Consider the following 27486-nt stretch of genomic DNA (forward strand, 5'->3'; position numbering starts at 1 on the left):
AAATGCCTCAATCTGGTGCACTTTGAGCACAAAATAAATGTATGGATACAGCTCTCAACACTCATATGAAAGGGAACTGTATATTTTTCAATAATCCAAACATCTTTAGAGTATTATCACAACCAATAACAAATCATTTAAACTTGTTTATTCTTATCTTATGTTACCTAGTTAGTATTCTTTCTTTATGCATATTTTACAAATCACTCCCCTTTTAAAAAAAATTTTTTTTACTGGCCTATAACAGTACAATACACATTGGAATGATTTCTTACTTTATTTTTCACAACTATATATTAACGATATATTAAATGGATGGAGTCTCTCTCTCTCACACACACACACACACACACACAAAGGCTGTGTGCTCCTCCGTGGCGATGGCGGCTTGCGTTAAAAAAAAAAAAAAAAATTTGTAAAGTGGGGGGACACAAACGGGATTGCGAAAAGTGGGGGGGACATGTCCCCCAGGGGCGGTGGGTACTGTAGGCTAGGGAAGGCTAAGCCTTCCCAAATATTTTTGTCACTGCATCCTGGTAAAATAAAAATATAATGTAAAATGTTTGTGTCTTTGACATTAGCGCTGCTATGCAGCCACCTGTGCCCTGTACTACGAAGCCAGTTCAACAGACCCTGGATATGTTTGAGTTATCTTAACTAACCCTAACAAACAAGATCTCGCTAAGCGGTCCTACGACGCTGGTTATCAACTCGGTAAATCAAGCCAGTGTTTCTCTCTCCAGCTGAGAGCGCGTTGTGTGAAAGGGGCGGGGTTAGCTACATTTGACAAATCACAAATGGGGACTAGTGTACTGACAGCGCAGCGTCATACTTCATTAATGAAAAGTAAACTAATATTAGACAAATATGAACTTTACACATCCATGACTTAAACAAACATATAATCCAGGACACAAGCCACATAGTTGCACCTGCAAGGTGAATATAGAACAACTGGTTAAAAAATAACTGTGTTTGAAAGCGTACAACAGTTTTATGATATCACTGCCCCGTCTGACACGAGTGGATCTGACTTTAATTACATTTGAGTTGAGTGTTTCATCAACTTAATGTGTTGCTTAAAATAATACTTCTGCATACAGTATGTGACACTGTCTGTGTTGCACGGCCTGATACGGCTCAGCTGACTCAGATAAGGAAATATATGATACATTATGATATTATATGATCGATAATCTGATTGATGACGTGATATGAATGACACGTCGGCGTCTTCTCTGCATACGGCAGTTTAAACTGTATTTCCTTTATCCTGTAATATGACTTGATAGATTTAAACTCTGCACACTGAGCTCTGATTGGTCAGCAGGGTGCTTTCACTGAGTTGATCTCTTTTCTATAGACGCCGGAGGCGGGCAGCGTCAGGTAAAAAAAGTGATTTAGCCTTCCCAAACCTGAGTCTCACTCACCGCCTATGATGTCCCCCCTGTCCCCAGTGGAAATTACGCCATGCGTGTGTGTGCGTCAAGTGCAATAAATATAGTATGCAAGTTGCAACACACACACACACAGAGTAAAACTCTGCCCATCATGTGTTGTATAGGCTGGCATGACTAGGCTTTTTTCAATGGGGCTGATATGTTGTGTAGATTCTGCCAGAAAGAAAATCATGGTCAAACTCCAACCTTTAAAGCCCCAAAGCCCCCCTCGGCGGGGGCTTTTTTTTTTTTCACAACGCTGTGTCTCAGGGCATCTTAATATTTAAGAACCTATTAATGTGTTATACCAGATTAACAGGAATAATCTCAGCTAACTGACGATACAAACCATTTTTACCAAAACAAAACACAAGTCTCATAAGAAGCATCTAAATGACCACTGAGCGAAAAATGCTAACGCACTTTGGCACAGAACTCAAGATAAGACTTATCGTAGCTGCACATACAAGATATCCGATTAAAGCTGAGGTTCCACAGATTATTTAGGTATACTATCATCACTAAGTGATCCGAACTCGCGACAACACAACACGTACCTTTACGGAGCTTTTACGGGAGATCGTCTCACCGTAGCTGTCAATCTGATCAAAAGACGTGTTCAATGGCATTAAAACGAGAAAAACCGCGGCTGAATCGGTTAATCCATAGGTTGATAAAGTTTCTGTGGAACTGAAAAAATTATTTATAATCCATAATTCAATTTGTATGTAATAATCGGAGAGTAAAAGTTAGCTGCTAATGGTAGCCACCAGAGTTTTCGCAGCTTCTGGTTTTGGCTATGCGGCAGTCTCACACACACACATTACCAAATAAGGAGTATGTGGGAGTTCCCCTCGATTCCATTGGCTCTGACGGTTAGAAAGAGATGTCAATCAGCAAAATCGAGCAAGGGGGGCCAGAGATATGGATAATCCACTCAAATGACCCCAGAAGTGTTATTTTTTGTTGCTAAATCTCTCTAAAAAGGTCAAATTTCACTTGTTTTGCATCAATCTTTATACAGAGTACTTATTATATGTTGTAGTTTGGATTCCTAAAGCTTTTAGTCTACCATCCCATCATTCAAGGGTGGTTTTCACTATAAGTAATTTATTTTTTGGACGGACACAATTTACTTTAAAATAAAAACATCTATATTGATTCTGACACTTCTATATCCAACTCACAGATGTAACCTTGCTTTTGAGAAAAAAGATTATTAATGTAACCCTTTTAGAAGGGAAGATATGGTCATTTGTTCTGGGAATTTTCGAGCCTGAGACCTGAAAAACAGGCTCGGGGCTTAACAGGTTAAGAAGTGTGCGGTGAGCTGCCGCTCCACATTGCTTTTCTTCCCGACTGCAACGCTGGTCCCGCAAATCCAGCAAGATCATGATTGGTCGATATTCATTGTGGGTGTGGGGGGGAGGACGGGTGTTAGATAGATATAGAGTTGTAGTAAGTAGATAGAGTTCGCTTTGATTGAGGTTTCGTTTATGCATAGGGTAGATTATTTTAACTACATTTCCTTTTTTTTGGTGTGTATTTTTTACATTTTGGATTTGCTTGGCGAGCTACTTATTGAGGGCTTGCGAGCTACCGGTAGCTCGCGATCGACGTGTTGAAGACCCCTGCTTTACACCAATCCAAATGCAAGAATCCTCACTAACCGGACTATCTCAGAACCATTTAACCTGCAAAGGGGAACAAGGCAGGGATGTGCACTTAGTCCTCCACTGTTTGCTCTTGCATTAGAGCCCTGGGCCGAAACAATCCGAGCCAACACAGAGATTCATGGCTACAATACAGACTACCCTACAAATAAAATGTCACTATACTCGGACGATACTTTGATGTTTATAACAAAACCACAGTCTTCGGTTCCTATTTTATTCGAGACCATAGAACTGTTTAGCTCTTTTTCTGGATACAAAATCAATTGGACCAAAAGCGAAGTGATGCCTGTACACTGTAAAGACACAAGCTTGCTAGAGAGCATTCCATTCAAATTGGCTTCAGAAAAATTCGCCTATTTAGGAATAGAGATCATAAAAAAATTGAATCGCTATTCAACGCAAACATTGTGGCGATTCTAGATCAATTTAAGACAAAAATAGAGTTTTGGAAAACACTGCCAATTTCCTTACTATAAGTACTGTAGGATCAACGCAGTGAAGATGATCTTTCTCCCTCAGCTGTTATACCTCTTTCAGAACTTACATTTATATCTTACTAAAGCCTTTTTCCCAAAACTAGACTCGATAATTCTCCCCTTTATTTGGAACTATAAGTCCCATAGGATTAAGAAAGGTCACTTGTGCAAGAATAAGACGAAAGGGGGGCTAGCTCTGCCAGACTTTATGCGCTATTATTGGGCGGCAAATATTCGTTGTGTCTCCTACTGGTTAGACGAGACAGTTGTTCTCGCAGACTGGCTCGACTTGGAACGAGAAGACTGCCTACCCTCCTCTCTTGGTGCCATAGTTATGTTTCCTGTGCGTCTTAAAAAGTCATACTATAATAATAACCTGATTATTCATAATACCATTCAGATTTGGAGACAAATTACAAAACAACTTCAACTTAGGGCCCTGTCCTTCAATGTTCCCCTATCATCAAATCCATCGTTTACCCCTTCAACTATGGATGGAACCTTTGACAGATGGAGAGAGTTAGGAATGGGTAGCGTCGGCGATTTATACATCCGTGGTACATTTGCATCATTCCAGCAGCTTCAGCAAAAGTATGGGCTGGCTAGGGCGGATTTCTTTAGATATCTCCAGGTTAGGCATTTTGTGAGGACCCACCTACATGACTTTGAGACTGCAATACCTGACACGCTTGACCACTGTCTGAGAGACTGTTTAGCAGAGAGACATACAGTGTCATTTATATATGACGTACTACAAGACTATGGACAAGTTGATACAAACTGTATATAAAAGACTGGGAAAAATAGTTTGGTAAGGAAATAGCCGAGGACACCAGGGACAAGGCCTTGAACTATGTGAGTATCTGTTCCCTTAATGCCAGGCACTGCCTCATACAGTTCAACATTTTACATAGGTTGCACTAATCTAAAGTAAAACTCCATAGAATCTTTCCCGAATTGTCACCAACCTGTGAGAAATGTGAACAATCAGAGGCAGACTTACTTCATAGCTATGTGCTATGCCCTAAACTACATAACTTTTGGGTCGCAATATTCTCATTCTTTTCAAAGGCATTTAAAGTCCAACTACAACCAGATCCAGTGTTGGTGATACTGAGCACATCTGAACAATGTAACACACTTCAAAATGCACAACTTCATCTCCTGTCCTATTGTTCTCCTGTGTGCAAAGAAACATATTCTCCTGTTATGTAAATCAAAGAATGTGCCCAGTTTTAAAGCTTGGATTACGGCATTGACTGATACTCTGCATTTAAATATAATTCGATATATCCTAAAAGATAGACTGGGGGAATTAGAAAGGATGTGGGGTCCAATGGTTTCTTTCAAATAAGGGGGACGGTCGGCTGGAATGCATTGCACAAACAATCGTTTTTCTTTTAATGGCTGGGTGGCACTGCTCAGGGAGGGAAGGGTGGGGAGGTAATCTGGGCTCATCTGCACCACATTTTTATTTTTTATTTGTATTATATACTATATTGTATGTTCTTTCCCACTATGATTAGGTATGTCATCAAACATGAAACATAGCATCCTGTGATGCTATGTGTTACGCTCTCCGAGAGCTTACAGGTGTGAACCCACAATTCTGAACACTATTGAGAGGAGACTGAAGTTTAAGAAACAAAAGGCTTTATTTCCAATACCGGTGATGCTGAACAGCTGAGGGAATTGATATTCACAATGTCCAGGGTCAGGGAGTATCTCCGGAGGTGGAGCGGAGGTCCAAAGCCGGGGATCCAGGATATTATGCACACAATGGGGAAGGGGCTAATAAACCGAGGGGACAACTTCTTGGACTCGGTAAGGAGGGGGATATTTTTGGAAGACAACCAAACAGATTCTCCAGGGGCGTAAGGGGGAACGACATGTCTATGGCGGTTGGCAGATTGTTGGTTTTTGGCGGAAGTCCGGAGGAGAGCTGAGCGAGTTTCCTTCCAGATCTTACGGCACCGAAGAACATGTTGCTGGACAGATGGAACAGCCAACTCATTCTCCTCTCCGGGAAACAGGGGTGGCTGGTACCCTAAAGAGGCTTTGAATGGAGAGAGACCAGTAGCAGAAGAGGTGAGGGAATTGTAGGAATATTCTACCCAGGGTAGATGGGAGCTCCAGGTAGATTGATTCCGGTTGGCTATGCAGCGGAGAGCAGATTCCAGGTCCTGATTGGCCCTTTCAGTTTGGCCGTTGGACTGGGGATGATATCCAGAGGTTAGACTGACAGATGCACCAAGAGAGTGACAAAACGTCTTCCAAACCTGAGAGGTGAATTGGGGGCCACGGTCGGAGACGATGTCAGCCGGGATTCCATGCAGACGGAAAACATGCTGGGTGAGTAGTCGGGAGGTCTCCAGGGCTGAGGGGAGCTTGGGCAGGGCTACAAAATGGGCACATTTGGAGAAACGGTCAACAACAGTTAGAATAGTTGTGTTACCTTGTGAGGGAAGTAGGCCGGTGACAAAGTCCAGAGCAATATGAGACCAGGGTCGACTTGGAATAGGAAGGGGTTGGAGCAATCCCGCAGGTCTCTGATGGGAGGCCTTGCTCCTAGCACATATAGTGCAGGCTGAAACCAACTCCTTGGTGTCATGACAGTTGGCCACCAGAAATGTCTCCTGAGAAGGGAGAGTGTGCGGTTGGCCCCAGGATGATTGGCGAAACGAGAGCTGTGGACCCACTGCAGCACTTGGGAATGGACAGAGTTTGACAAACTGAAGGTTAGGTGGACCGTTACCTGGGTCTGGTTGCTCCAATAGCGCCTCCTGGATTGAGTTACTGATTTCCCAGGTGAGGGCACCCACAACACAACTCTGGGGGAGAATTGAGTCAAAGGAGGTTACAGGTCCCACAGACGAGAACGACCTGGACAGGGCATCAGGCTTGGTGTTTTTAGAACCAGGACGATAAGTAAGTGAAAATTTGAAACGACCAAAAAAGAGGGCCCATCTGGCTTGTCGGGAGTTTAGCCGTTTGGCTGACTGGATGTACTCGAAGTTCTTGTGGTCAGTCCAAACAAGGAATGGCTGCTCGCTGCCCTCGAGCCAGTGTCGCCACTCCTCCAATGCCATATTCACTGCCAGAAGCTCTCTGTTACCCACATCATAATTCCTCTCTGCTGGGGAAAGACGGCGAGAGAAGAAAGCACAAGGATGAAGTTTATTGTTTGGCCCTGCAGTCTGGGACAGAACAGTCAAACCCCGATGTTAGATGCATCCACTTCAACAACAAACTGCTTGCTTGAGTCCAGCTGGATGAGAATGGGGGCAGAAGTGAACAGGGACTTGAGTTGAAGAAAGGCATTGTTAGCATCAGTGGTCCAGGAAAACTTAACTTTGATGGAAGTGAGACTGGAGCTGCTACCTTGCTATAGTTCTTGATGAACCGGCGATAGAAGTTGGCAAATCCCAGGAACCTCTGCAACTCTCTCCGAGTAGTGGGGACTGGCCACTCAGTGACAGCTAGAATCTTTCCTGGATCTGCCTCCAACTTGACCTGCCTGATGATGTATCCAAGGAAACTGACCCGTTCCTGGTGAAACTCACACTTCTCAGCTTTGACGAACAATTTGTTCTCAAGCAGCCTCTGTAGAACCTGACTAACGTGGTTCTGGTGTTCCTCCAGGCTTTTGGAAAAGATCAAAATGTCGTCAATGTATACAAAAACGAACCGGTTGAGGAAATCTCGCAGGACATCATTCACAAGGGCCTGGAAAACAGCTGGGGCATTAGAGAGTCCAAAGGGCATGACAAGATATTCAAAGTGACCAAGGGGGGTGTTAAAGGCTGTCTTCCACTCATCTCCTTGGCGAATTCGAACCAGGTGGTATGCATTTCTGAGGTCGAGTTTAGAGAAGATAGTGGCACCTTGGAGAGGCTCAAAAGCTGAGTTTATCAGGGGAAGTGGGTACTTGTTTTTAACTGTGATGTTATTCAACCCACGAAAGTCAATACAGGGTGGGAGTGATTTATCCTTCTTGTCCACGAAGAAAAACCCTGCACCCAGCGGGGAGGAAGAAGGACGAATAATACCTGAAGCAAGGGATTCACCGATGTATTTCTCCATGGCCTCTCTCTCTGGCCGGGACAGACTATAGAGTCGGCTGGTTGGTAAAGGAGCCCCAGGAAGTAGATCGATGGGACAATCATAGGGACGATGATGTGGGAGAGAGAGAGCTTTATCCCTGTTGAAGGCCCCACTCAGGTTGTGGTAAATGTCAGGAACACCAGATAAGTCAACATCAGCTGAGACACATGGAGCAGGCATAGGGTGAACAGAGACGGGAGGCACAGCAGACTGTAAACAGTTAAGGTGGCACAACTGATTCCATTCAATGATTCTTCCTCCAGCCCAATCAATATGCGGATTGTGGGTGCGAAGCCAAGGGTAACCAAGAACCAAAGGGGTAGCAGGGGCGGAAAGTTGAATTACTTCTCTGTGATTTCCAGAAATAATCAAGGTTACAGGTTGTGTCTGCTGTGTGACTCTAGAAATGCTTTGACCATTTAGGGCATAAGCAGTCATAGGATCCAGTAAGGTTTCCAACTTGAGACCCAGCTGGTTGGCTAGTTCCAGGTCCACAAAACTGTCCTCTGCTCCAGAGTCAATGAGGGCAGAGAGTGACAAGGTCTGAGTGTTAGCACAAAGTCTGGCAGGAATGAGAAAACGGCGCAAGGTTGGGGCTACAATTGGTGTTGGATGTGGACTCGTCAGGACCCCCACATTTACTGACGAGCCCCTGCGTTTGGGCGGACAGGACAAACAGCAAGGAAATGCCCCAATTTCCCACAATACAGTGCACTCTCCAGACGTCGAAGGCGCTCCTCAGGAGATAGTCCGGCGCATAGTCCGGCGCAGTCCCAACTGCATTGCTTCCTCCTTAGCAAAGGTGGGCATGCGAGGTGGCGAGGTGAAGCCAGACGGTCTGGATACAGAGGGAGCATAATTGGGTGAGTTGTTTAACTTACTAGGCAGAGAAAAAGGAGAACGCAGCGTTCGCTCCGCACGGCGTTCCCGTAGCCGGCTGTCGAGACGAGACACCAAGGAGATTAAGGATTGGAGGCCAGCAGGCTCATCTCTTGCAGCCAGCTCATCCTTCAGTTGATCCTTCAACCCCTTAACAAACACTGCCCTTAGAGTCGCCTCGTCCCATCGGGCCTCTGCCGCCAGTGTTCGAAACTCGATAGAGTAATCTGCAACGGTACGAGTCCCCTGTTGCAAATTTAGCAGACGATTTGCAGCTGAGCCAGAGTAGTCGGGGTGATCAAAAACAGTGGACAAATGTTCAGAAAAAACTCCAAAGGAAAGGGTGTCGTAATCCACAGATGAACTCAATGCTTCGGCCCAGGTTAGTGCTTTGCCACGAAGCAAACCCAACACATAGTTAATTTTAGTCACATCGGAAGAAAAGGACAAGGGGCGCTGGCGAAATACCTTGTTGCATTGAAAAATAAATCCTCTGCATTTCTCCACCTCTCTGTGGAAAGGCTCTGGGTCGGTGATGGGAAAATCCCGACATGGAGTGGATTCCTGAAGGAGATTGGAGGGTGCAGGAATTGCAGCAGAAGACGTCAGGGTTGAAATCTGGGCTGCAAGATTCGTGATGTGATGTTCCATGGACTGATTGCTGTCAACTAAAGCTCGGATTAGCTGCTCATGTTGACCCAGAAGGTTTCCCTGATGAGACAGGGCGTGCTGAACAGCGGAGGAATCCGGTCCAGTGTCAGAGGGGTTCATATTGACCAGTTCGTACTGTTACGCTCTCCGAGAGCTTACAGGTGTGAACCCACAATTCTGAACACTATTGAGAGGAGACTGAAGTTTAAGAAACAAAAGGCTTTATTTCCAAAACCGGTGATGCTGAACAGCTGAGGGAATTGATATTCACAATGTCCAGGGTCAGGGAGTATCTCCGGAGGCGGAGCGGAGGTCCGAAGCCATGGATCCAGTTTGCGAGTGCGAGCAGGCTGGAGCAGGTGTGCGGAGATGCACGGAGGAACACAGGCGAGGTATTACAGGAACACTGAGATAGGTTTCGCTAAGAGCTAAATACCAAGACGTATTACCACTGTGGTGAGACGACGAACTGGTGAATACTGGATGACGAAAACCGGGTATATAAGCAGGTGTAGGTGAGTAGTTGAATCAGAGTGACGAGCAACAGCTGAGGAAGTGAGTTGGCGGGAATCGAAAGTAGGTCAGCCACACCCAGCCAGGAAGACAGACAGACAACAACAAACACAAAAAAAGGGAAAAGAAGGAAGATCCTCACACTATGTTTTTTTTTGTGTTTTTCTTTTCCTAATTATTTCTTGTTGGCTGTTATGTTTGTCAACACTGAGGACACATCTAGGACCATGGAATGGGTCCAACACTTTCATGTTGTCTAATCGTCCAGCATCCAGGGACCACTAAGGACTTCAGGATGTTAGTCTTATAATAAAATATCATATTTCAGACCTCAGATACTTTTTATTCTTTGGTTCCTTTACCAGGAATATATGATGGTGCCTTAAGCCCAGAGAGCATACTGTCTACAGATGTAAATCACAGAGCCTCGGCACTCTGGAGGATATTTCATGTTTCAACATGCTGGAGTAACCAGAGAGAGAGGTGTGGAGATGCATGTGTGATATACTGTAGAAGCCAGGAGGGAGTTAGGGTCTGCGTCCACATAGAGCCTTTTTCTGACCCTAGCACTTTTGAAATTGATTTTGGCTGATTATTTCATAGAGAAAACTAACATACCAGACAAAAAAGTAATTTTTTAAAAGCAGATCAGTCGGATGAACACAGAATGTTGCTACCTTTGACTGTTTTACATGTTTTGGCGTACTAGGATCATCCTCCTCGATCTACGGCTGTCTACACATTTGCAGTTGTGGACCGTAATCACTGGAATGATTTCCTCTGCATGTTGGCTGCCTCTGTTTTTTTTTTCTCTGGCTTTCAACTCACTATGAGAGCTGCTTTATATATTATTGTCTTCTGTCTTCTTAATATGTAATTTGAGTTTTCACTGAGTTTTTTTTTCCAATGGTTGTTATTGTAATATGGCAGAATCCTTCACGGACGCACGCACGCACGCACGTACACACACACACACACACACACACACACACACACACACACACACACGCACACGCACACACACACACACACACACCATCCATCAACTGCTCAGCTTGTAAATGACACAGTTCTGGAAAAAAAGAGTAAAAGTGACCCCTGTAGGAACAACATAAGCATTACAACAGAGACATCCCATAACCACCCATTATCACATTTACCACCAGGAGAGGAAGGGAGATTTTATATAAATGAAAACTCAAAATATATATATTTTGATTTTTTTACATTTATGAACAACAATTCATATTTTTGTGGGCGTTGAACTATTTTGAAATTACCAACTAGTATCTCCAGATTTCTGAAACCCAGTCCAGCTGGAACACAACAACCCTATATCTCGATTTGTCCTCCACTCAATAACTGTTTGATGAACATGTATGCTCTTCTCAGGATGAATTGCAATAACTTTAGGGATCCTAACATGTCATCTAGCGCCATCATCAGGTCAGCATTAAAATATGTCTAATAATTTTGTTTATGATCAAATACCTGAAGAACTGATGAGATTCCAAAAGCCTCAGCTCAACTCTGTGTTTACCCTTAATTGGCTCTTTTTTTTTAGCATGCTAACGTGCTAAACTGAGATTTTTCTGAGACTAAATGCTCCAGAGCTCAGAGTCTTGGCAGCACAGATGACTGAGGTTAGCTAACAGATAAATAACTGACTGAACTTACGTTAGCGGTTAGTGTTACTTGAGCTACAAGCTTTCACAAGATCCTTCATGCTTCTCCTATTCAAACCCACTATAGCTGCACTAGATACAATATGAGGTACAGTGAGATATCACGCTATCAAAGCATGAACAGCTATACAATATATGGAACAAGATAAATATATAATTAAACAAGACAATCCCCCAAGAAACACTGAGCGATCCTGGGAAATGGTTCGGGTAGTGTTGTGTAGTGATGATAATGATGGTGATGTACAGCATATATGATGAGAACCATCAGCTGGTAAATAATGAAAATCATGGCAACTTACTCGTACACAGCAGAGCAGCAAAGGCATCAATGGCTGCCCTGAAAAAAAAGAGGGAGCAGTTAGTCTCTCAGACAACGAATTAACAAACGCTTTAACACCCTAACCCTAATTTTTTATTTTCTGTGTGAATTTGCTCTTACAGCACAACAGTATATTATTGGACACAATACAAAAACACAGTCTTCTCCATAATATATCAAATGTATAAACTGCTGAAAGAACATCACATCATTTTATAACTCTATCCCTTGTCATAGAAAAGTCAGCATCTAGTTTGAGACTTTAATTAGGGACGTTATTTAGTCATGGTACAGTAAGTTAGGTTATATGTGATTTGGAATGACTTTTTTTTTAATCTTTTCCCCAGTACCATTCTCTCTGTCTTTTTTGTCGTTTAATATCATATTCCTCTCCTCCTCCATCCTGTCATCTCTATACTGTGTTTCTTCTCTCTTACATGCTTTGTGTGGTGGAGCTTTGGCAAGTATAGAAGCTGTTTTGGTGTTGGTATTGTTCAGAGACATTTAGTTCTACTCTGCCTGACAGCAGACACGTGCATGTTGTACATGTGTACTGAGAAGAAGAATGTATCTCTGTGCAGTGTAGAGTTTCTAGCAGCAAGTAAACCTGGGTGTTACTCACAGGGGGGCCAGGACCTCAGGGTTTGTGCTATGTTTACTGAGGATGGGAAATACTACACTTCTTCAAAGGGACAGCTACGACTGTGTTACTGTGATTATGTATGTGCTATGGAAGAGATTAATAGTAATTGATAGTCCTCCAAATGTCCAAGTATTCACAAACAGTATTATGAGCTGACTTAATTCGTATTTATCTGAACCGTCTCAATTTGTATGTGTTTACGATTGGTCATGGAGTGCAACAAGTTTCTGTACTTGGACATTTTCTGATCACCATCCGTTAGGCAATATTATAAGGAACTACTCTTTTAACTTTCTTTGTTATGCAGATAATACTCAATTATAGCTATCAATCAAGCCACTAGAAACTAATCAATTAATACAAAATGCAAGACTGCCTCAAGAATATACACTTATTTGATCTGCAACATTTAATGTTAAACACGAACAAAGCTTAAGTCAGTGTACTTGGCCTCAAGTCAAGTCAACCGATCTGAAATATGCAAATAAGAAAAGAAAACTTTTCCTGAAATGTAATTTCTATGTTTGCATTTTATATTTATTTGAGTCACAAGTGCTAAGGATGCTGGTGCTCCTAAAGATGTGTTCCTGAAGCCAAACTCTTGAAAACAGATAGTCAATCAGAATGTACCAGATTACATTGGCAACATTTTGTTGTGCTTTTGTTTCAGCTCACTGCTGAAAGACTTACGGTCCTGTTTTGTTCAATTTGTGGTGTAGTTGTTAATGTTTGTCTTTAAGTTGGCCCTTTGTTCCAAAAATGGTTTCATCATAAGTATATATTCTCCCCTTTGTCTTCAGTTTGTAAGGTTGAAGTGAATAGGTGAAAGAGAAAAGAGAATGGCATGTTTAAGTCCCAGATCTGTCCGTTTACATGTTTTAATCAGGTTTTGCATTTCATTAACCCTCTTGTCAATTCATATACTGCCCTTGCAATCAGCTCATTCCTCTCACTTGGGTCCCTCAGCCCATCCCCCCACCTGCTATACCTAATTAACCCCACAGCATATCTACCAGTTCACTCTCAATTGATTGCATTTGATCGTATTGAACATGAAGCTCTCCAGAGTTTTACTTAGTTATTAGTCTGTTTATCTGCGCTGGCCATTACTGACCCCCCCTGTCATTTTGGACCCTGATTAGTGTGCATGCCCTTTGAAATTTGGGAAATAGACAATCTATCAAACAGACAATGTTTGACAGATTTCCCAGTTTTGAAGCTGCCTGCATGACTAAAGTAAACTGAACTTCCTGAATGTTCTGCCTGCTTCTGTGTCATTTTCTTGGTTTTCAGTGTCTGTACCAGTGCGCTTTATCCATGAATTTCAAAATCGGATAATTTATTTCAAAATATTGGTAAGAGGATCAAAAAGAATTGACTGATCAGTGGCGAGCCGTCAGGGCGCTCTAGGCCCTTTGTGAGGGCCTAAGATATTCAAAAAAATTATATTTAAAAACATGAAAAAAAAAAAAACGATTTTTAAAATATTTTTTTTAATATTTTTTTGTTGTTACATTTTTCATTAGTTTTCCCAAAATAACTTGATTTAATTGTATTTAAAAATAATATTTCCAAACAAATAAATCCTTTGAATCTGCCTGTTCAGTTTCTGTTGGAATGTGAAGGGTTAAATGCCGTCTCTGCGAGTTACTGTGAAGACGAGTACATTCACAGAGGGCCAGCTATAGTAACTCAACGAGAGAGTAATGTCAAATGACAGTACAATTGACCAATCACATCTTCCCTCTAAATGGGCGGGCTTTATTTTCGTGGACTTTATGACAAGTTCCGCCCGCTGTGAGGTCTATGCAAGTGGTGCAGTGACGCATCCTAAAACCCGGAAGTAAGCTGCGCTCGGATTCACTCGACAAAAAAGCAATGGGATTTCTCCATAGGGTTTTGGAAAATAGCTTGAAATAAGGTCTGTGGAAAACGAACCTGTTAGATAAATGCACGTTTTGTTCAGCCGGATAATATCCACATGTCTACCCTACTTTTATTATTTTCGAATCATAAATCTAATCGATAGATTTATGATCGATAGATTTATAATTAGCATAAGTTTGTTCATGATGGCTCACTTCAGTGATAGTGATGACATTGTTGCGAAATTATTAACCGAGTCAGACTCATTTTCAAGATTGAGTTACAATGATAAACTGGAGTGGCAAAAGATCAGCTGCATGAGCCCGCCATCAAGTGCTTCATCCAAAAAATATTTGTCCTTGTATGATGTGAGGGTCTAAGGACAGAGGGTGTCGCATTGTCATACTGATATTCTGTACAAACTGTGAAGACCACTGAGACAAATGTAACATTTGTGATATTGAGCTATATAAATAAACATTGATTGATTGATTGATCCAAAAGGACAGGAGGATGGACTTTGTGTTTCAGTGATTTGATCATCAAAGGTAGGCCTAAGTCATTTTCAATGCGGGCCGCCGTGCCGACTTAATTCATTTGTAATTGTTACTTGGCTGTGGGTGCCCTGTCATGAGAGGTGTTTATATAAATGGTGTTGTTTTGTGTGGTAGAGGGTCGCTGTCATTGATGCGTTTTGCACCTCGGGCCGCGGTTTTGATATTCCGCTGAAGTATACGCTGTGACGTAATATCTCTTCTTTTTTTTTTATCGAGGGAAGGGGGGTCAGAGGGCCTAGGTATAAAAGTCACGGCTCGCCACTGTGACTGATAGAATATCAAGGAAGTCAACAAGGAAAGATTTCAAAACCAGAAAACCTCGGACCTTTAACAAAATTAAACCTTAGACCTCCACATCCCCTGCATGCATTACAAGTTATTTGTGATTTAAAACCTCTCAATCAAAGAGAAATAGCTCCTTTGCAATCTGCAGTAGCTCCAACCTGCAACAATGTAAAGAGGATAGTAAGAAGTGCTGAGGTGCCTTGCAGTCTAACAGATGGGACTGAGGGATTAAGTGCTGTTGACAGTTGAGAATGGATGGACAGGTTTAGCTGTACAGCTGACTGACTTACTTTACTGCTTTAAAAGTGTGCACAGCAGCCAACCGACATATCTGACGGTCGCCATATCATAGCTATAATTGGATAAATCATTGTGACAGGCATGTTTAACTGCCCCTCACACTGAAGGGAAATGGCATATCTACTGCCTTGTTTCTCTTATTACATCACTGGATATCACAGTTGCCAATTCTAGCAAATTATCCAAAGTAGCAGCTGGCTTTGATATCTGGAATCTCCGAGTTTTTCTAATTGTGTTAGGACAATTAACAGCTGGATTCTGTATGAAAATGATACAGAAAACTCACACTGAGGGCTATAAATGTGTAATGTCAAAGCATCCGATTCCCTCACACCAGCAGGGGAGTTTCATGTTCACTATGGCTGATCAGGTGCTGGTATGCCTGGCATGAAGCCGGACGGAGAGGCCAGTACTTCTGGTGCTCTTGGCATGCTCCACTTGGTATACTGGAAGATGCAGGCTATTTGAGCCAAATGCCATCAGTTCTGACAGAGACAGATGGGCAGAAGACACACGATCCAAGAGGAGAAAGGATGGTGGCTTACATAAGAGTCAGAGTCTATGCATGAGTTGGGAGAAATTATGATATGTTGATCTTGTTTCCCTGTAAACTGTAATTTAGCTTCAATTAAGCAGACAGTGACCAAGACTTTCATAGTGCCATACCATTAAGCTAAAAGTAGTTTGATATGATACTAGTGGCGTCTATGGTCCCGTCTATGAAAAAAACATCGGGATGGAAATGTGGTTCGAGCCTCAGTGGAGCTAAACATTTCTTGTTTGTATGAATTGTCCACTATGCCAGCCGATTGTACTGCAAACTACCCAAAACATGTTTATGTTTCTGCCATTTTATTGGATTATTTGATTTATGTTTTGTTGCGATGAAACGCTGGCCTGACATAGTCCTGGACTAAAGCTAGGAAGCAAAAATTCAGACTCTTCTCTCTGGGGACAATGAAATAAAGAGGGTCAGGGTTAGGTTAAGGGTTAGCCAATCGTCAACCATCTTTTGTCAACTATTCTCCCAAGCTGTGGAACACCCTACTAGGAAATATTAGAGAGGCAAACTCAGTCGACATTTCTAAATATCAACTAAAAACATTCTTTTTTTAGAATAGCTTTTAATAAGCGACTTCCCCCTTTAATTGGCTTTTCTATCTTGTTTTGTGTCTATCTTGTGCTGTATGCCTTGTTTTTAAAACACTTTGAGCTGATTCTGTGGATGAAAAGTGCTTTACGAATAAAGGTTTATTTTGATCATAACACAAAATGCAGTTAAAACACAGAGAAAAACATCTTGGTTTTTTTCTTGGTGGTGGACTTTTGTGTAGTGAAGCTTGATGAGAATAACATAATTCAGACAACATTGATAAATGATCAGATGTCAGACTCGTGTCAATTTACACTAAAAGTGAACTTCCTGTAGCAAGAAGAACTTCCTGTAGAAAGCAGCCAGGGTTGCCAACTCTCACGCATCTGGCGTGTGACACACGCTTTCACTCTCAATCTCACGCTCTCACGCTGCCCAAACTATTCTCACGCCAAAAACAAGATGAACCGGCGATCGTTTTTGGTTGGTTATTTACAATGTTGAGTTGACAGCTGCTCAGGGACGGATCTACCGGGGTGGCATGGGGTGGCAACTGCCACCCTAAACAATAGCCTTGCCACCCCTGCTGCCACCCCAGTTGGCATCTTTGTTTTGAAAGAAAAGTTCTGGCTCATCGGACATTTATGAGAGAAAATCACTAATGTCCAAGTGCAAGTGAATGCTGCACAAGACGCGAGTCTTGTAACCCCTCCCCCCGGCCCTGGTGAGAGCTTGGAAATATGATTGGCGGCGATTTCATTTGAACGGGGGGACAGCGCTAAACGAGAAGTATTCAGACCCAAGTATGCTTGGGTCCATTTTATGCTATTGAGTGCGCACTTGAACATTTTTGAGCACAGAGAAATATATTTTCTCTCATAAAACTCCTGCTCCGTGCGCAAGCAGACCGCTGCACGCGCTCTCTCTCCCTCGCTCACTCAACCTCTCCACCCTGTGCGCGCCCAGCTTTGCCTCCTTGCTCGCTCAAATTGTCACAGCGTTACAAATGTGCCACAAAACCAACCAATCGGAGAACTCGAGAAGGTCAATTCTGATTGGCTGGTCGTCTCCAATCATATCTTCTATCTGAGATGAGAGAGGGATTTTCGGTTGCCATCAGGCTATTGACGTTCTTATTACACATCCATCGTTGACATTTACACATGCATTTACAGGACATGACAGACTCGAATGAAGAGAATAGTACGATACAGTGTCAGGTGAGTTATACATTTCTAGTTTTCTGATATCACGTTATTGTTTGCAATGCCTTTGACGAAACCTTTTGCAAGTGAATGCTGCACAAGACGCGAGTCTTGTAACCCCTCCCCCGGCCCTGGTGAGTTATACATTTCTAGTTTTCTGATATCACGTTATTGTTTGCAATGCCTTTGACGAAACCTTTTGCAAGTGAATGCTGCACAAGACGCGGGTCTTGTAACCCCTCCCCCGGCCCTGGTGAGAGCTTGGAAATATGATTGGCGGCGATTTCATTTGAACGGGGGGACAGCGCAAAACGAGAAGTATTCGGACCCAAGTACACGGAAGGAATGAGGTATTTGCGGTCTTTGATGTTATATTTGTGCCTCTATCCTGAGCACGCAATGAAACATGTTGAGCACAGAAAATGCTATTGAGCGCGCACTTGAACATTTTTGAGCACAGAGAAATATATTTTCTCTCATAAAACTCCTGCTCCGTGCGCAAGCAGACCGCTGCACGCGCTCTCTCTCCCTCGCTCACTCGACCTCTCCACCCTGTGCGCGCCCAGCTTTGCCTCCCTGCTCGCTCAAATTGTCACAGCGTTACAAATGTGCCACAAAACCAACCAATCGGAGAACTCGAGAAGGTCAATTCTGATTGGCTGGTCGTCTCCAATCATATCTTCTATCTGAGATGAGAGAGGGATTTTCGGTTGCCATCAGGCTATTGACGTTCTTATTACACATCCATCGTTGACATTTACACATGCATTTACAGGACATGACAGACTCGAATGAAGAGAATAGTACGGCACAGTGTCAGGTGAGTTATACATTTCTAGTTTTCTGATATCACGTTATTGTTTGCAATGCCTTTGACGAAACCTTTTATCCGATCGTTTCAGATAAGGGTGAGTTTGCTAGCCGGCAACATAGCTACTGTATATGGGTAGTTTAAGCAAAAAGCTAACAAACCGTAGCCTACATGTACATGAACCCTTCTGAGGTATTGATTACTTGCTGTAAGCATTAGAGGTGGCAGAATGACAAAACATGTTTCTCTCTCTATCACAATTTTGGGTTGACCAGAACCTGGACCAACTTCTGTTTCCTGTTCTACAATGGGCATAGAGCTTGCGTTCATTTTCAACCGGACAACTAAACAGATTAGGCTAGGATACCGGATAAAGTGAGCAACACACGTTAACCATGAACAGCCTATTAATCCGTTCTCCTAATGTTATTTCATCCAACGTTGTGGAATTAGAGAAAAGGGGCTTCTTAACGTGCTTTTGTCCGGGGTGGATGGAGTTAAATATGAGTTAAATATAACATTGGGGCGTGTGATTGTAGTGGGTGGAGGTGGTGAAATGAGGATATCCATTTTGGAGTTCAAGCTAGTATAATATAGTTAACGTTACACAATAATAAGGAAGAGAGCTATTTTTGTGATACATCGCTATTGATATGGATTTAGAGTGCATATTTGAGACTTCTAAACAGTAAACTAAAACGTAACTTATGGGTGAGTGTTTTTAGCAGAGCCATATAATGTCCTTGTGATTCTGTTGATTATTACCTGTCTGTATTATGTTGCAGCTCAGCTGTTTTTGGATTGATGGCAAAGGGAGAGGGACTTAAGTGAGAGTGAAAACACATGGTACGTTTAAAATAGGTCAGCAATTTCCCATCCTCTAGGTTGCTAGATGTATCTAACCCTTTCTCCTGTCTCCCTCTTTCAGCACAAGAACCCCAGGGGGATTCAATGGAGCCTGAAGACCTGCAATGAGACCCTCACCCTGCACCTGAGTCTCAACTCCCAGAGTTTTGCAAGCCTCTCCCTGTTCCTTATTTTGATTAAACAGACGTTAAGCTTCCCAATGGTGTGGTCTTTGTTTTGTGAAAAATATGATTACCTCACATATTTTGTTGCTGTTGTTGTCTTTTGTGATAGTTAAATTGCTCCTGCTGACTTGAGCCAGCCATTCTTTCCTCCTCACTGTGTCAGTGGGGATTTGAATCTTTTGAATTTTGATACATGATATAATTACTTGTCTTTCAAATTTGAAGGAGGGTGAGCAAGCATCTTGTGGAACATTCATCATTAACTCCTCCAAAACATATATGTTATTCAATAATAAATGAATATGTGAATCATAACAGTGATTGACAGCTGATAGGAATAATATGATTGTTAATAGTATTATATTCATTCAGACAAACATCGATGAGACAGTTAATTAAATTACTTATTGCAGCAGTCTTCATAGATTTGGTACCTCTGCTGGTCTAAGAGTGAAACAAACTCATTCAGTTATTGTTCAGTTAAAATTCATTAAATTATGTCTGCCACCTTATATATTTATATGTAAGGCTTTACTGATGTGCCATAATAATATCACCTATGTTATTGAATTAAAATATTAATATTGTGGCTTTCCAAGTTAACATTAATTGATATGACTGCAATTAAATCAGCATATACTGTACAGCAGTGGGTGATGCCACCCCTCAAAATATCCTGCCACCCTCTTGCCACCCCATTAATATTTATCTAGATCCGCCCCTGCAGCTGCTCAAGCTGTCGATCCGCTCCCTCCCCGCCCCCACCACTCTTAACAACGTTAACAGACAGCAGAGCAGTCGGAGCCGGTTGGTCAATCCCCGACCCGTATTGCGCATGCGCAGATCTAAGATCCAGTAGAAATGATAAAAAGTGAAAGTCTGATGCTTATTGTTCTACTAGGCCAAAATAGAGTCAAAGAGTGTATGAGAGTGAGAGTTAATTAATATATTTGGCAGTTTGGAGTAAGTCTGTAGATGTGTTTGTGTGTGTGTGTTTCATGTGTAGGCCTCTCACGATAATTAATTTAGTTGGATAAATGTTCCCGGACATTATTGTGATAAACGATAATATTGTCGGCACCGTTGTATGACCATTTTAGACCACTGACATAATGATAATATATAATAATAATTCAAGTACATCCTTTCAAACTGCTAGTCACATCCTCATGTAAATGGCAATTTATCGAGGTCAGAAAAGTTATCGAGTTTATTTTTATTTATCGTGCGATAAGTCAATGAATTGCTTATCGCGACAGGTCTATGCACACAATAAAACAGTGTAAACATGTGTTTGACTTTCATTAGTGAATGAAACTTTGTGCCCTTTATAGTCTGTGTCCAATATTGTGTCTTTCTATATATTGTATATATTTCCTATATATATGCTAAGGTCCCGCTACTGACACGGAAGCAGTCATTTAGTGCGCATATGTGTAATTAAACCCATGATATCAAAATCTCACTCCAGCCAGGTACCCAAAGTTGGCAACCCTGAGAAAGCAGCTACTGGAAGTGCTATTGGATTGAGGAAAATATCTAGAGATCAAAATGAACCAGATCTAAACTGGACCAACCAGACATCGGAAACCATCACTGAACATTTGAAATGAGAGGGTAAGAAGGCTTAAATTAAGCGTTTTGTTCATGTTGGCCTTTGACACCAGAATCTAATGCTAAGTCCACCATCTACCAAAGTATAAATAAGGTGCTCATTGAATTAACAAGTGATTGAATGTCAGTGGTCCATCATAATGTGGTTCCTTGCTGTGAGAAGGATTTTATTTAATGTTGTTGCTCAGCCAGGGGCCATAACCTCCATACATTGCCATTCATTTGCACATTAGCTGACACCTCCAAGCTAAGGCTAGGATGCTAGCTTGGAGGTGATGACTGAGTGATAATAGTGCAGAGTACTATATCTGTCCTTTAGCTAGTGTTATCCAGAGACTGAGTGTGATCACGAGAGATATGGGATGTATGTGTCAACTGCAGGAAGGCTGGGTATACTTACTTGATGGTGTGCTGATTTGTAGTGGCATAGTGAGGGATGAGGTGATAGATGACATCCAGTCCTTGATTTTCTCCTATTAGGTTTGCTGTAGAAACTTCAAAAAGAACACACATTAACAAACTGATAACATGGCAAATAAAATCTGAGGTTTATTGTGTCATTTTAATTGAAATTAATATGTTTAAAAATATTTATTGATGAGGAAGTTATTCTTAGTCTTATAACCAGTGCTTGAATTGGAATGAAAAAGGTGCCAGTACTCTAAAATCAGCAACTTTTTCAAGTCAATTTTATATATACAGCCCACAAACAAGAATTTGGCTACTATAATGCTGGTGGGTTTGTCTCTTTACTACTGTATATTTTAGAAAGGTTCACTGTACTTAACATTTTTTATGATAGGCAGCGGATATGGCTAAAGCTCAGTAAGGTCAATATTAACTGAAAATATAGCAATCAAAGTCTAGATCTTCTGCTGAAGACACATGAAGCAGAGACCTTTCAGGTGAGAGCCCCTCTGGTGGTGTTCAACATTAATGACAAGGAAACAAAGCTCTGGTCAGAAGCATTTTTTATAAAAAGCTTTAACAAAATTAAGTATTTCTGTACATTTTGAATGCAATCTAACTTTCCAACTCAGAAAACGAAAAACGAAAAAGTGCCAAAAGTCTTCTCACATGGCTGAGCTGCTTTGCAATATACTTCAGCACTGAAGAATACAAATATGTATAAAGTAAAATATGATGCAATCTAACTTTCCAACTCAGAAAAATGATAAAGAGCATGAACAAAGAACATGTAAAAACAAATGCAAAATTTGCACAATCTAAAATGAGAAACTGTAACTGCAAGTAACAAAGTCTGAGCCATGGTAAAGAGTTACATTGAACACCAAGCTGATCAGATAACTCCCTGGTTGGTCTGAAGTCCTTCTATCTCCAGGATCTGTACAAATCGGCACATTATGCCAAAAGTCTTCTCACTGGGTGAGCTGCTTTGCAATATACTTCACATTGTTAGAAAAGGCTCCAGAAGGCCTTGGGGACATCAGTATCAGGGGCTGGAGCTGGACAGGCTCTTTCATCAGCACTTCTCCTTCCCTTTGCCAGCCAGGACCTCACATACTGTTCCGGATTGAACTGTCCTAGTGATGGTCCATTACATTTAATGAAAACCAGGCTGGACAGTCGGCTGACAGAGAGAGCATTCCTTTTTGCAGTAAGGATATCGTTCATGCAGCTGAATGCCCGCTCACACTCACTAGTGGAGACAGTGATGGTTCGGACTGCTTTCAGTAGAGGCTCCATGGCAGCAGGTGTACGGGATGCCCTGGTTTCCTTGTATTAGCGAAAGCCCTGAACAGTCTCTCTTCTGTCCACTTTCAGCACTTCGCACAAACGTAGCACCTCTACGTCCCCATACTGTACGTCTAACTCCTCTTCAGGCCAACTTCCAGGATGGATAACTTTCATGTCCTGGATTAGCTGATTGTCCCGGGCCTCCCGGCCATGTAATGGGATTTCTCTTGTGCTGACATGAGAGGAGATTGTGGAAGTCATTCTGTGTCTCAGATTCTCTACCATACTGCGGAAAAACTGACCTGCATGAATCTGTACAAGCCTGCCATTCTCACGCAGGGCAACACCCTTGAAGGACTTCTCAGCTAGAGCTGTATGAACTGTAGTCATGTGTGGGCCAGGCATGGTGATCATGGATTCAAAAACTCGTATTTCTCGAGTTAAGAGCCTATCTGCTGTAGGCAGTGTCATCTCTCTTTTTTGGAGTTGCCGAGAGAGGTCGCTGAGCTCTGTGAGCGCATCGTACATCAGTCCCAGATTGCTGACAAACGTTGCAGATGTGAGCACATCATCCAGGCCCTTGTACTTTGCTCTGTCTCTGGAATCCCTGCTCGTGTCGTTTGCAGCATTTGTGAAGTGATCATGAAGCACTCGGTAGTTTTCCCAGACTGCTCTGACGCTCCTTTCACTTGAAGCCACCCAGCGGATGGACAAAACACGCCCTATCACCAGGAGACGCTGTCCGACTGCTTGCGCACACTGTGCTAACTGCCTCTGATTTTTGGGGGAGGCATGGAACAAGGAATAGAGTTTGTCAAAAAAGATCTGGAAATGATTGAGCCCTGAGACCTCCTTGACCACATCCCCAACTGCCAGCTCTAGACGATGATTGGAGCAGTGCCACACAAACAGGCTTGGGAATTTACTACACAACTGGGTAGCAACGCCTGTTCTCTTCCCTAGCATGACTGAAGCCCCATCACATGCAAAGAAACGAAACACTGACCTAAAAAGTCCTCGTTAAAATCTCTTCCAAGACACTCCATTAACGCCTTTGTGATGTCATCAGCCGTTGTTCCATCCAACTCGATCAGCTCCCAAAAAAACGTTTCGGGCTCAGCATCAGCTAATGCTGAGCATAGACACACAACAAGCACCGTTTTACCACTAATAGTGGTAGATTCATCGACCAAAACACAGAGTTTTCTTTGGTTTTCTGTAATGTCTTTTGCCATTTTTTTCTTCAGCTCATGAGCTATGTGGTCGATGATTTCGCCACAGGTTTTATTGGAGTGCAAAACCCTGCCCATGTTCAGCCCATTCAGTTTCTGTACATTCAAATCAATTGGCATGTCTGTGAATGGCCGGCTATGTTTGCCAATTTTATATGCCGTTCGAAAAACTCTGATAGTGGTGTCTAATTCAGATTTATGCATAGACTGCACTTGATGTTGAATAGTTTCACGTGAAGCAGATGTAAGGATGTCAGCAGCTTCTACATGGACTTGTGATTCTTTATGTTCTTTGATTTTTTTTCTCAGGCTAGCTTGTTGTTTGCCCTTGTCAACACCGAAATGAGACACTGCACACTCACCCCATTCAGTTGACAGTTTCAGTCCTTGTCCAGTGTGTATTCCCAAAGATTTGACATCTCTGCATATCCGACATCCTAGCTTCTTATCTTTAAGAAGGAGCCATGCATTGGTCTTGCAAAAATATTGCACCTGGTCCGTTGTCCAGCAGTCAGGTGCATCGCTTTGCCCGGTGTTGGTGGTGGCAGTTGCGCCAGCAGCAGCTAACGTTAGAGGCTCTGGAGGAGGCGGCGGAGCTAGTGCTAATGCTAATGCACTAGAACTTGGAGCAGGAGGATCAACCAAAGAAAGCTCCCCATCAGACACAATTTCCAACACAGGCACAGCATTCTCTGTATTTGAAGTTTCTTCCGGCGACAACCGCTGTCTTTTTGCACTTTTATTAATCCACGCTAACATTTTAGAAATGCTAATTTGTGACGTGACTTGCTTTCCTTCTCTCGGGGGCGTGCCTGCTCTGTTCTATCACTCTACATAGCCACCCACTGGGTGGGAGTTGCACTGCATAAACACAACACACGTGCATCTAGGTATGTAAATTGTAAAGCATTAAAACATGGTTTTACTAACAGTTTTCAGTATGTTGTTACTTCGGCATTATTATTATTATTATTATTTTGAAACGTGTATTACTATTAAATCACGGTCAAATAGGTTAATTTTGACATAGTCGTTTCCACCACAGTATTTACATGGAGAAGATAAGCCCCGCCCCCTCTCCAGCACGTTCTGTTTGAATGACAGGAGTAAACAGCTGACAGCCGCTGTGAAACTCCAGCGGTTTAGAGCGATGAGAATGTCCGTTCGGCACCTCATGACGCATCTACTGAGTACCGGGCGGCTGTATATATATATATGGATGTATAATAAGAACGGCGGGAGAGTGTTGAGTACTGGCACGGTGCATGAGTACCGGAGTACCGCCAGCATGCCGGTACTGAGCAAGAAGTGCCGGTACTCCATGGGTCAGAACCAGAAGTGCCGGTACTGCGTACCGGTGAGTACCGGCCCAATTCCAGCACTGCTTATAACGTCGGGTTACGTATGGTAACCCTTGTTATATAAGCACAGCGGAGCCCTCTACTGGACTCTATGGTTACTCCCATGTATCCTATTCATGCACGCATTCCTTCACTGAGACTTCCATAGACATAGCTGGCCCCTGGGCGGGCCTACCTGAATGCATGCGCACCTCCTATTACAAGATAGGGGGCTCCTCACACCATCGCCGGAATCCCAGCCACTTTGGCCTGTAACAGACTGTGGTGGATCCCGCTCTAGCTGCCTGGATAGACTGAATAACACTATCAGACAATCCATCCTGCCTCAGCCTGTCCCCCTCAGGAGCCAAGCCTGGAGGGGGTGGCCCAGAGTGGGTAACGCCCCGATTGCACCTGCCTCCTGGGAGATCACCCCCCAAACTTGGGGGAGCGCCCAGGGCTGGCCCACCTTCATCTGTGTCATCTCTGAGTACCACGGCGCCCCCACGCGATCCGGTGCTACCAAGATGAACGTCTGTTCCCGCCTCACTCTCCCCAGGAGAGGGAGAATGAGACGCAATGGTGGAAAGGCGTAAAGCAGCTTCTTTGGCCATGGCTCGTGTGCAACGCGTCTACCCCCAAAGGCGGGTCGTCGCTCAGAGCCATGGAGCACAACAGTGCGCAGTGGGTGTTGCGCCGGCTGGCGAACAGATCCGCTTCACCACCTCCGGGTGAAGCGCCCCCTCGCCTGGCAGGGGTCCGCCCCTCGGCATGAGGTCGTCCCCCCTGTTCTCCAGACCCGGAATGTGGAGGGCTCTCAGAGATAACACCACCTCTGCAGCCCATAACCACAAGTTCCCCGCTGCCACTGTGGTGCTGTTGTCGCTCCTGACCATTACATGTAGCAATGAGGAGGCGAGGCCGCCTCTTATGCGAGGAGGTGCGCGCGCATTCAGGTAGGCCCGCCCAAGGGCCGGCTACGTCTATGGAAGTCTCAGTGAAGGAATGCGTGCGTGAATAGGATACATGGGAGTACCCATAGTGTCCAGTAGAGGGTGGAGCCTGTGAGAGATATAACTCATCATCAGTTGGACCAAAGCGCATAAAACTAAAGCCCGCTAATGTGATTGGCCAATAATGCTTGGACTAAAAACGGGAACAAGATTGCTTCTGATACTTAAATCTTGTGTCATTACTATAGATATGTCACAATCCTGGTGTTGGACTTTTTGGGTTTCCTGTTATATTTTGTAGAACCCTCTACTTTTTTTGTTTAAATTCCTGTCTTTGTGTTTTTCTGCCTTTTGTGATTGTCTGCCCCGCCCTGATTCTTTCCACCTGTGTGTTTTTACCTTTTTGAACCTTTTCTGACCTTTTTGTGTTGCCTACCTTTCACAGCTGTGTCTTGTTTTGTAATAAGTATTGTGAGTACACAGTACTGTATATGCCTGGCTTTACCAGTGTTCTCTGGCAACATCAGGTAAAACAGACGACAGCCTGGCATGCGTCCCTAGCTGACCCTCATTTTGCTACTTTGTTCTTCTTGCCATCCCAGTTTAGTCCATCTTTAGTTTAGGTGCTTTGTATTATTTTGCCTGGTCCTTTGGTTTTTAAATCTCGCTTTTTGTTTGTTATACCTGCCTCCCTTTTGTTAATGCATTTTCTTCTGACCTCCTGCTCAAAGCGTGGCAGTCCTTAGATTGTGAATAATGTGATAGAAAAGTCTAACTTTAAAGTCACTTTTACCAATCAATCAGATTTCCTTCTAAACGTAACACATAAAATCAAATAACACATTTACTGGCTCTTTCCACGTTTCTTGCTTTCATTGTTGCTCATAATGTAAAGATAATGTCCAAAGAGATTCAAGCAGAAAAATCTGATAAATAATGGAGCATTTGCAAGTTATCACATCAGTTTGTATGATTGGTTTGCTGCTTTACTAACATATAGTGGGTGAAAGCTATTCATACTTATGTCTCTGATAACTTACCACACAATTGTGTGATGTTAGTGTCTGGGAAAATAGTCTGGGAAGCTGAAATTAATGAGACAGTGAAGGATGA

At 43.0% G+C, this 27486-nt stretch overlaps 1 protein-coding gene across 1 annotated transcript in view; it reads right to left on the bottom strand.

The window, feature by feature from the left end:
• Nucleotides 1–27486, bottom strand: part of LOC117533069 (cytosolic carboxypeptidase 4) — a 157461-nt gene that overhangs the window by 86543 nt on the left and 43432 nt on the right. The window contains 2 exon segments of the mRNA XM_034196693.1: nucleotides 11726–11763; nucleotides 21551–21644. Of these exon segments, the coding sequence (XP_034052584.1) occupies nucleotides 11726–11763; nucleotides 21551–21644 (132 nt within the window).

The sequence above is a fragment of the Gymnodraco acuticeps genome, unplaced genomic scaffold (genome assembly GCF_902827175.1).
Source record: "Gymnodraco acuticeps unplaced genomic scaffold, fGymAcu1.1, whole genome shotgun sequence".
Classification (NCBI taxonomy): Eukaryota; Metazoa; Chordata; class Actinopteri; order Perciformes; family Bathydraconidae; genus Gymnodraco; species Gymnodraco acuticeps.